The sequence below is a fragment of the Podarcis muralis genome, chromosome 7 (assembly GCF_964188315.1).
Source record: "Podarcis muralis chromosome 7, rPodMur119.hap1.1, whole genome shotgun sequence".
In the NCBI taxonomy this organism is placed as follows: Eukaryota; Metazoa; Chordata; class Lepidosauria; order Squamata; family Lacertidae; genus Podarcis; species Podarcis muralis.
Genome location: NC_135661.1, coordinates 16,503,371 through 16,514,357, shown reverse-complemented (window position 1 = coordinate 16,514,357; position 10,987 = coordinate 16,503,371). Strand labels below are relative to the sequence as shown.

At 47.1% G+C, this 10,987-nt stretch overlaps 1 protein-coding gene across 1 annotated transcript; it reads right to left on the bottom strand.

The window, feature by feature from the left end:
- Positions 1-1,617: 1,617 nt before the first annotated feature.
- On the bottom strand, positions 1,618-7,809 carry LOC114602586 (guanylin-like). Its single transcript, XM_028740991.2, has 3 exons — positions 7,656-7,809; positions 5,367-5,550; positions 1,618-3,149 (listed from the first exon to the last, which is right to left on the bottom strand). The coding sequence occupies exons 1-3, from the start codon at positions 7,725-7,727 to the stop codon at positions 3,085-3,087; spliced, it is 321 nt and encodes a 106-aa protein (XP_028596824.1). The 5' UTR covers positions 7,728-7,809; the 3' UTR covers positions 1,618-3,084.
- Positions 7,810-10,987: the final 3,178 nt, after the last annotated feature.

Genomic DNA, 10,987 nt, shown 5'->3' with positions numbered 1-10,987 from the left:
GCTTAGTCATGCTGGTCACATGACCCGGAAGCTGTACGCCGGCTCACTTGGCCAATAAAGTGAGATGAGCGCCGCAACCCCAGAGTTGGCCATGACTGGATCTAATAGTCAGGGGTCCCTTTCCCTTTACCTTATACTGAGACATGCAATTGATCCATTTAGCGCAATACTGCAGGTTGAGAAGGCGAGACCAACAATCAAGAAGGCAGTTTCTGTTGTTGTTGTTAGCCGCTCTGAGCCCGGCTTCGGCTGGGGAGGGCGGGATATAAATAAATTTTATTTTTATTATTATTATTATTATTCTGCATGTTCCGCAGAGGGAAGTGAGGGGCAGATGGGGTACATCAACTTGGCAAGGTAGCTTATCAGGAGAAGGAAAGCTCTGATCCTAAAGTTCCCCTGCCTCTTGGCTATGCTCATTCATGAGAAAGTATTCAGAAGTAAACCCAGAGGAAAATTTTGTACCCATGCATTGCGGGACAACTTGTGGGAGATGTGTAAGGAGCAAACACTACACAATTCCAGAGTGGAGTCCCTAAATTGGCTGGATGGTGCCTTGTACGCCTCCTTCCAGCAACTTCTGCAGCCAAACTGGTGCCAAATGTATTACTCTGCTTTCCTTTTGGTCACATCAGTGAGACCGGGGGGTGGGGGGAATGTCTTCTCGTCTGGGCAGCCCAGGAACTCCATACACACTGCACAGGCTTACACCCTGGGAAAGTCACTTCAGAGATGCTAACACAGTGGTTTGACTTCACCCCCAGAGATGCACTCCAATGTCGCTTGAAACAGATGGATGCCATTAAGGTTACATAGGGACTGGTGGTATATATCTGGGCTTTCAGACTGGGGCCTCTTCCAGACCCACCTGGAGATGCTGGAGATAAAGCTGTCCACATGCAAAACAGCAATGCACTCTACCTTTGAAGGTGACGCCGAAACTACAACTAATCCAGAATGCGGCAGCTAGACTGGTGACTGGGAGCGGCCGCTAAGACCATATAACACCAGTCCTGAAAGACCTACATTGGCTCCTAGTACGTTTCCGAACACAATTCAAAGTGTTGGTGTTGACCTTTAAAGCCCTAAACGGCCTCGGCCCAGCATACCTGAAGGAGCGTCTCCAACCCCATCGTTCACCCCGGACACTGAGGTCCAGCCCCTTGGGCCTTCTGGAGATTTCCTCCCTGCAAGATGTGACGTTACAGGGAACCAGGCAGAGGGCCTTCTCGGAAGTGGCACCCGCCCTGTGGAACACCCACCCATCAGATGTCAAGAAAACAAACAACTAACTGACTTTTAGAAGACATCTGAAGGCAGTCCTGTTTAGGGAAGTTTTTAACATTTGATGTTTTCTCGTGGTTTTTAATATTCTGTTGGGAGCCACCCAGAGTGGCTGGGGAAACCCAGCCAAGTGGGTGGGGTATAAATAATAATTTGGCATTAGTATGATTATTATAACTTAATACCTACATGGAGAGAGTTTTTTCCTTGCAACAGGGAATTTTTGGGAAAATGGGGCTGGCGAAAACCAGCTAGATGGGCAGGGGTATAAAATGACTGTAATAATTAAATGAGCCAAACCATTTTCACATCAAAGTAGTAAAGGCAGAGAGCATCAGTGCACTGGAAATCTTTATTTTGGACACACCAAACAGGGATATCCACGAGGAAGCCAGTTTTGCAAGTCAGAAGCCAGTTTTGCTTAAGAGATCGCCATCAAAACCAAACGACCAAATCACCAACAGAGAACAAAAGGGTATTTAAACTCAAATAGAAGTGTTATGTGGGCTAGACAGTGTTTTAGTCTGCATATTGATTTCATTTTAAAATGTGTGGCTATCAAGAAGCAGGGGCATCATCCAAATCAACCGCCTCTGAGGAGAGGAAGAGGGAGACCATGGGAACAGGAAAGGTTTGCTGGGGATGGAAGGAATATGCTGGAAAGAAATTGGGATTTCTGGTTCCTCTCTGCTAGCACTATACTCCACTGCAATGCACCCCAAAGCTGATGGGCAGAAACTGGCTACTGGGTTGCGATAGGGGAGGTATTCGGTTCAGTTCAGTTTGCATTTAAAGCTTAAGGTGCCTGAGTTGTGCTTTCCTAGCTGAAGCACAGCCATTGTTCAAGATCCGTACCCCTCTAGATTTTGCAATGCAGCTCTCAAGCCAAAACAATGTATACTAGGCCAAAGTAAGGATAAGCTGCCTACAACAGTGAAAATAGTAGGCAGAAATGCATTATATTAGGGAAAATTGCTTTGCAAAAAATATTCACATTAGGGGAAATCGCATGGGAATGTGTGCATTTTAAGAGAAATTTGCACCAAAATCCTGGTGAATTTTCACAAGTGCTTTTTAAAATGACAAACTGGTGCAGAAATGTGGAGAACTGACCTAAGAATGGCAGTGTGAGGGGTGAAAAAATGACTTTAGGCGGCATCTAACATTCCTGAGATGTAATATTACTTCTCATTGAGAATCAGCTGCAGGAGGTTGTAATCTTGAGGGAAGAGTAAGTAGAGGAGAGGGGAGCCAGATTGTCCCTTTTGTTCAAAATCTCACCCCAGCTACTTTTCTTTCTATAGGGGAAAATGTATCTGGAGCCTGTTCAGGGGGAAATACAACCAAGTCTTGATTTTGACTAGGAAACATGTCTGGCAACAAAAGCTTCCTCTCCCCACCCTTTCTTTCCTGTTCCCATTTGCAAACTCACACAGCTGGTTTTCAATTTTAAAAAAGCAGAAGAAAAATCACATGGAACTGATGTCGTTATTATTATTTTTTGCAGTGACCAATCACCTTCCTTTCAACCATCCTCCTTCCTTCCCCAGCCCAACTTCCTGTCCCTTGCACTCTTCCCTCCGACATGGACTCTGAATTGTGCTCATAGAGGTTTTAGGGATGGGGTCCAGGAAGCCAAGGCTGGGTAGCAGCAGCAGGGACACAATGGCCCAGCCAATCTGTACAAGTGGGCAGAGGTGTCCTCTGTTGGTTTGGATGAGGAAAAGGCAGCAGTAGCAGCAAGGGCCAGTTGTCAGGATCCACTTAGAAAGCCAGCAGAGATGGTGGTGGTCTTCTTCATTAGCATCCAGAGCAGGCAACGTTGGCACAAATCTCACAGGTCGCAGCATCTGCGCTGATCATTTCTGAAGCAAAGAAAAAGAAAGACTCTTTGGGTGACTCAAGTACTCCAATTGGGACTGAGAGGGGAGGGATCCATGTGTACCTCTGGGGCTTCACCTCTAATCATCTCAACCATGTCCCTACACCAGGGATGGGGAACCTCTAGGCCTCCAGATGTTGGACTTCAGCTGCCATCATCACCGGCCAGCATGGCCAATGGCCACTAATGATGGGAAATGTAGTTCAAGAACATCTGGAAGGCTTCGGTTTCCTCATCCCTGGCCTAGATCTGGCCTCGATCCGGGTTAGGAAGCCTATTGAGAAGGAGGGTAGCACTGGTTAGGAAGCCTATTAAGAGGGAGGTCTCACTTCCTAGTGTCAGGTGGCTGTAAGCAACTCCCACAGCTGGTTGCCAGGGATGTACAAAGACAAGGAAAAGTTTCTTACCTTCCGCTTTTTATTCAATATTTACAGAGAGAGGCTTTGGAACACAACCTCTTGGATAATGGTGTTGTCCTGAGTGACTCTCCACCCCCTTCCTCATTCGTCATTGTCATCACTTCCCCTATAGGTGCCCTTGGGCACTTTTTCTCTGAGCTCTCTGCTCTCCTAATTTCAAGGCTCGCCAGGTCTGGGAGGGAGGGTCTGGAACGCTTTCTAAACACACTGTGTCTGCCAGCTTTCCACCCCCCTGGTGCGTCCTCTCCCTCCTCCTCCTCTCCCATTATTTCCCAGGTTTCCGCCTCATCTGCCTCTGAGCTGTGACCTCCCTCAAACCCCTGTTGCAATTCTGAACTGTCTTCTTTTCTGGAAGGGTCAGGATGGGGAGGCTGTCTCCACTATTCCTCCTCTGCCCAGTTCCTGTCACCTAGCAAGTAGGAAAATAACAACAGGGAATCTAGAGGCACTTTAGAGTCTAACACATTTATTATGACATAACCTTTTGAAGACTAGTCCCCAGCATAAGCTTGTTACTCTTCAAGGTGTCACAAGAAAATTCTCTTGTTTGTGCAGCAACATACAAACAGGGCCGTCTTACCCATATGCACTAGGGATGTGGGGCACCTGGGTGCTGGGCTCTCAGGGACCCCAGGCCCAGAGTCCGGGGCCCGAGAGTTGAGGCTGGAGAAGAGCCCACCCTCTGGTTGGAACGCCAGGCTCTTCTGCTATGGGCAGCTCTGCGCTGCGAGTTCAGGGGCGACTGAGCCAGCGAGACGCTGAGGCAGCTGGCCGACTCTGCTCTCCTGTGTACCTGGGACTGGGCATCCTGGGGGGGGGGCATCGGGCGAATCTTTGTACCCTGGCACCACATATGCTTAAGACAGCCCTGGTTACTCCTCTGGAAAATGTTGCAGTGGAGACAGAGCACAGCCATTGTGGCAAGTAGCCATTTATAGCCTTCTTCTCCCATGAATTTGTCAAACCCCCCTTCAAAGCCATTCGAGGAGAGGAAGAGGAATAAGACCCCAGAAGATCTCTGCTGGATCAAAGTTTGCCTTCCTCTCTCGTAATTTTAGAACCCAGTTCTAAAACCTCATCCAATGAGGCTAAATGTTGGAAGATTCAGGACAGTCTAGATTGGTGGTTCCGAACCTTTCTTTTGGCCATGCCCCCCCCCCAAGCATCTCTAAAATCCTGACCCCCCCCCCCACCGGTGATATATAATTCTTATTCTTCCAAATGTGAATTCATGTGGAGGAAGCCTAAAAGGTCATTAACTGTTAATGACTCATTCTCAAATTGCCCCCTTTAAAAATCAAATTGCCCTCCTGTGGGGCATGTACCCCATGTTGGGAACCACGGGTCTAGATAAAGCATTTCCTTCACGGAGTCAACTGTTAAACTGGGGGGATTCGCTCCCACAAGAGGCAGTGAGGTCTACCAACTTGGACAGCTTTACAAGAGGATCAGACAAATCAATGGAGGGTGAGGTTATCAATGGCTACTAGTTTTTCACTCCCCAAGTAGAGGTGGCATGCCTCTGAGTACCAGCATCTGAGAATTGCAGATGGGAAGAGGGGTCTTGGGCTCATTGGTCCTGCTTCTGGGCTTCCCCCAGGCATCTGGTTGGTCACTGTGAGAACAGGACATTGGGCAAGATGAGCAGGGCTGGTCTGATATTCTAGCTGCAAAGCAAACTTGCACAGAGGCCCATCTGGAATATGCCTCTTATGTCTGGCTGTTCAAGGCTAAGGAGTCATCCCACCCTCTCATGCATGCACTTGACCATCACCACATACCTAGTTGTCGGAGCAGTATTCCTGCTCTGGGGGATGCACAGAGTGGTGCAAACTCTGTGGGCATTTTCGGGTCTTTGCACGCGCCAAATGTGGCACCCATGCGCATGCGTAGGTTCTTGGATCTCTCCTTGAAGAAGCCCTCCAGCTGCTTCACTGATTCCAAGGGGAATACATAGTCTCCCACCTGCCCAGGGGAAATTAGAACAGAGTATCACCATCACTTGCCCACGGCAGGGCATGTAATAGGTTCCTTCTCCCTCCTCCCCAGTCTCGGTGCCAGGGCTGGCCCGATACATTTTGGCACCTGAGGTAGACCCCCAAATAGTGCCTCCATCTGTCCCTGGGAAGAAGGGGTGAAGGAAGATCTACATTAGGAAGAAGGAGGGGGAAGACATTGGGATCTGCTGTAATCTGCCCTTACAGAATTCATCAGAGGGACAAACAGAATTATTGGGCACTGTGTGCCATTGGGTCTGTCTCCTCCTACTGTTGTCGTCCCCTTGCCTTCTGCCCCACCAGCCACCACTGCACATTAGAGCCTTGCCAAGAACATCCTCATGCACGGAGACCCACTGAAAAGGTCAAACTGTAACTTAGAAACCTGTGTGTGTTTGTGTGAAGGAACCTGCTCTTCAAGCAAATCCCTTGGCTGGGAAATTTCAAAGGCAAGGCTTATCCTTGCACAGCATGTATTTGCAAAGCAATAAAGATAGAGGCCTGTTCTCAGAAGACCATCCTCCAAGGCTGTGCTGACTGATCAAACCCTGTGCTCTACAAGGAGCCTAGCCTGCCTAAAAACTAACAATGCACAAACACTCTATAAAGCTACAGTAGAACAGGTAATCTTAAAAAAAAAAAAAAATCAGCCCAAGGTCCACATTCCTCTGTGGACAACTTTCCAGGGGCCAAATTTTATGTTTGTACATTAGGCTAGTTTCCACATGAACTCACCCGCCCCCATCTTCTATAGAATACAGAGGTAGGGGTGTGTGTGTGTGTGGGTGTGTGTGTGTGTGTGTGTAGAAATGAGCCCCAAAGGTAAAATCTACATTCATTTCTCCACCAATTTTTTCCCTCTGATTCTCTCCCCACCATCATGTGGCCCCTAGAAGTTTATGCAATAGAGGTGTGGCCCTCTGGCTGAAAATTGTCCCCTGCCCTGCCAATGTGCATCCAGCTGTATCAAGATTCTTTTCATGGGGTGTTTTATCAATATGCTGTCATGTGTGTGCACACCAGCTCAAACACAACAGAGAAAGAATCTCCAGGCAACCACACAGTACAGCCTCATCGAAATTGCTTTGTTGCAGTGTGGTTGTTTTTCAATGCCCATCAATAAGGCAAGGAGGAGAAAGGCATGTGAATGGTGTGATGGGAAGGGTGTGTCCAACTGTGCGAGGTCCAAATCCACAATTTGTTTTAGGGATTCTCCCAGTATTTGGGTGGGGTGGATTTCAGAACAGAGCAAAGAAGAGAGAGGAAAAATAATCCTCAATAATAGTGGCCATGTGGCTGCTTGGTAAATTCACTGCTAATTCCTGCTAATAGTCTGACTGTGTACATATCTTTTGGTAAATGATTAACTGGACCCACTATTTGCTGTAAGCTATTCCTTCAGGGGTCTCCTTTGTTTCGCCTCCCTCAACTAAGACTATAGAAGTTCATCTCTTAGTGGACATGCGCAGGATCTAAGACCTCCCAGACTTAAAGCCCAATGTGATCAATAAGCAGCTGCCCTCTAGTGAATCAGATTATTGGCCCATCTGTTTCAGTATAATCTATACCAGTGTTCCCCACACTTGGGAGTTGTAGTCCAACAACTGCTGGAGACCCAAGTTTGGGAAACCCTGGTCTATGCAGACTGGCAGCAGCTCTCCAGGGTTCTAGATTGGGGTCTCTTCCTGGAGATGGCAAGGACTGAACCTGGGAGCTTTCTCTTGCAAAGTCGATGCTCTAATCCTCTGCTATAGTCCATTCCCTTAAAACTAAAGATTCCAGTTCTTGTGGATCTAAATGGAAAGCTGTCCAAATATGAACAAAGGAAGCTGCCCTGTATCAGGTCAGAACATTATTACTTATTATCTCACTGTCACCTACACTGATGGGCAGTAGCTGCCCAGCGTCTTTGGGAAAGGTCTATCTCCACCCTGTTTTGAGATGCCAAGGAGTCAACCTGGGACCGAAGGCATCTAGGAATCAAGTTCTCTAGCCACTGAGCTACAGCCCTTTCCTTCAAGGTGATGCCATAAGGGCAGAACGGCGATCCTGGGAGGATTCCACAACTCTTACCTTGACTTCGACCCCATCTGAGAGGATGGCCAGCACACTCAGGCAGACTGTGGCCACCAGGTAGGTGTTCATGGTGAGTCACGATTCTGGTTCTCACTTGGAATGTCAGGGCGGACTGGCTTGACAGCAAGGGAGCTGGATTTTTAAAGGAAGCCCTCTAGTTATTGAATAACTAAGGTATATTGGCACCGGCTAGGATGGTGACAACCCCCTAGGCAGTTTGTGAAGTGTGATAGCTCCAAAGAAATGCCTCCGCCCAGAAAACATTGACATCTTTGTTGTTTTATGGCTCTTCGTCAGAAGAGTGTTTCCTTCTACGAACTTTGCTTGCCATATCCCAGCTGGGATGGAGCCGCCAGCAGGTGATGGGTGAATAACTTTAAGAGCCAAAGGGCAGGGGGACCACACCAAGGCCCAATCCTGTAGGCTGCTGAGCAACTCCTTCTTCAAATGGGGTGTGAACCAGCTTCAAGGTTTTGGTGTGAATTCACAAAGCCCTAAAGTGCTTGGGCCAAAAGAAGGACTGCTTAATTCCTTATGCTCCACCCCCATCGCTGAGATCTGATGGGGTATTTGGGTGATCATCTATGCCCTTGAGGTTCAGTTGGTCTTCACAAAGGACTGAGCCTTTAATGTGGCAGGCCCTGCCCTGTGGAACTCCTTGCCAATTGAGGACAGGCAGGAGTTGTGCCTGCTTTCTGTTAGATGTCTTACAACAAACTCGGCCCTCCAGATTTTTTGAGCCTACAGCTCCCTTCATCCCTAGCTAGCAGGACCAGAGGTCAGGGATGATGGGAATTGTAGTCCCAAAACATCTGGAGGGCCGAGTTTGTCTATGCCTGTCTTACAAAATCCGTGAAGTTCAGGCAGGCCTTTGGACAGTGTTTGTTTTATCCCCAGACTTTACTGATGTTTTCAATTGATGTTACATTTTTGTGTTGGATTTGGCCCAGATGGGGGTATGAAGCTAATGCAACTCCTTTAGAAGTGATTAACATTCTGGCAGTCACATTCTGGCTTTTGGATGATCTTCAAGGGCGGCCCCATGTGCAAAACATCACAGCAATCCAAATGGGAGGCTGATACTTGTTGCAATAGGTTCTTGCCTCACTTTCGAGATGTTCTAACTTAGCTTTCCCCAACCTGGTGTTCTCCAGATCTTTTCAGTTCACATTTAAAGGCAAATCTACTCACTATGCATTTCCCCAAACTGCTTGTATACTGAAATAAAGCCATCCTTTGAAATTCGCATTTCTTTGAATTTTGCACTGCAGGATCTTCAGCCAAGGAACATGTACAAAAATACATATGCTATGGCCCAGAAGTGGGCATTGAAATGCATCTATGGACTCAGCTATACAGCTGCAAATATAACATTTTAAGTGTGTTTTAAGTGCATTATACAAATGTGACACGAGATGGCGATGGTGAGCTTATGGCAAATTCAATATATTTTTCAAAACGCTTTAAAAAAAAGCATTTTCACTGAGTTTTTAATATGTGTCTAGATTCCACCTATTAGTGAGAACGACATGCAAAAATACATTACATTGCTTTGTAAGAATGTCTGTACAGTGGACACTCGGGTTGCGAACATGATCCGTGCGGGAAGCACGTTCGCAACCTGCAGTGCCACGTGTGCGCATGCGCGGGTTGCGATTCGGCACTTCTGCGCATGTGCAAAGCACAATTTAGCGCTTCTGCGCATGCATGACCGCCGGAACCCGGAAGTAACCCGTTCCGGTACTTCTGGATTTTGGTGCATCCGTAACCCGAAAAAACGCAACCTGAAGCGTCTGTAACCCGAGGTATAACTGTATTAGGGGAAGTTGCACACGAGAATATGTAGGCTAGCAGATATGTGTGCTAAAATGTGGATGAGTTTTCGTGGAGACTTTTAGAAGAAGAAAAATAGTAGACTAACATGGAAACACGGAGAACTGAGTTTAAGATTTGCTCCTGTTGACTGCCCTCAGCCTGCAACTGCAGCCCCTCCACTAAGAAAAGTAAACCATCACTTGAAGAAAGGTTTTTTTGTTTTTTTGTTGTTTTGGTATTTTGCCATGTTGTATTTTGGAGGAAGCTACATGTTCTTTCCTGGCAGCAAAAGATACAGGCCATGTTTTAGTTTTGAAGTAGATAGGAGTTGTGCAACTGCTCGCCCTATAATAAACATTCCTGAAAGTATATATAAAGTAACAACCCATTCCCTCCTGCTTTACAGTTGCTTATGTTTAACTTTCCCTTGGCTCAAGGGAAACCTACGACGACCTGTTTATTTTATTTCTAATTTTCCAAGGCCACCTTTCAATAGAAGCTTCCAAGGCAGCCGGAACAATGCTATAATGGAAAAGCAGGGGAAGTGGGTGGGAGGAGCTTAATTTGTTTAATTCACATATTAAACAATTTATACATTTTAAACCCCCAATTGAAATTACATCAACTGTGAGGCTGCACTCCTATTCTCATCTGCCTGGGAGTAAATCCCATCAAATTAAGTGGGGCTTACCTCTGAGTAGACATGCGAAGGAGCACCTCATAAAGGCAGCAATCAACGCACAGTTAAAACTTTCCCATTAAAAGCCCCGGACAACAAAATAAGTTTTGACAGGCTGGCGAATAGGGCATCCTGGGAAATGGCACCCCACAACTGGGGTGCCACCACTAAGAAGGCTTCGCTTCCAGTGGCCAGCACCTGCAGTTCTGAAGGCAGCAGCGACCACAGCAGGTCTCCTGATGCAGATCTTCAGAAATGGGCAGGTTAGTGTGGGCTGAGGATTGGTGGTTCCTACTGAATGGAGTGGGCTGTGCACTAGGGGACGGGGAAAACAATTTATCAGGCTACACTGCCCCTAATTTTTTTTCAATCAGGGCCTCCCATGGGGAGGAGAAGCCAGGTAACCAGCATCCTACAGGCCTGTTACATCTCCTGAACTCTGGATTCAACCCAAGGACTCTAAAATTCATTTAAAACAAAACCACTCCAAGCAGAATAAACATATTCATAAACCACGGAAGCCAACAATAGTAATAGAATCATAGGATTATGGAGATGGATGGGACTAGGATCCTGAGAACTCCCCCCCCCCCCATTTCTCAGGAGGACAGACCATGAAGGCTTTATTTGGGGTGGTAGTCACACATCTTTGAAGGTCTGCTCAACATTTTAAGTTTGCAAATAATGGTGATGAAGGTTTATCGTTTAACTTTTCCATGTCAACCTTGGGGCCAATTGACGCAGCTGCCTTTCATATATCAGAAGAAAGAGGAACTGCCTTCTGACGTGTTCTTTGAAGGACACCAACCTGAGCATGTGCAGGGGGGGGGCAGGG

Bases quoted from the DNA above. Each gene is read 5' to 3' on its own strand.
- LOC114602586 (XM_028740991.2), bottom strand. From the start codon at position 7,727: ATGAACACCTACCTGGTGGCCACAGTCTGCCTGAGTGTGCTGGCCATC. The intron at 5,551-7,655 runs GTAAGAGTTGTG...TCCCCTGGGCAG, and splicing joins CAGATGGGGTCGAAGTCAAG to GTGGGAGACTATGTATTCCC. The intron at 3,150-5,366 runs GTATGTGGTGAT...TCTTTGCTTCAG, and splicing joins AATACTGCTCCGACAACTAG to AAATGATCAGCGCAGATGCT.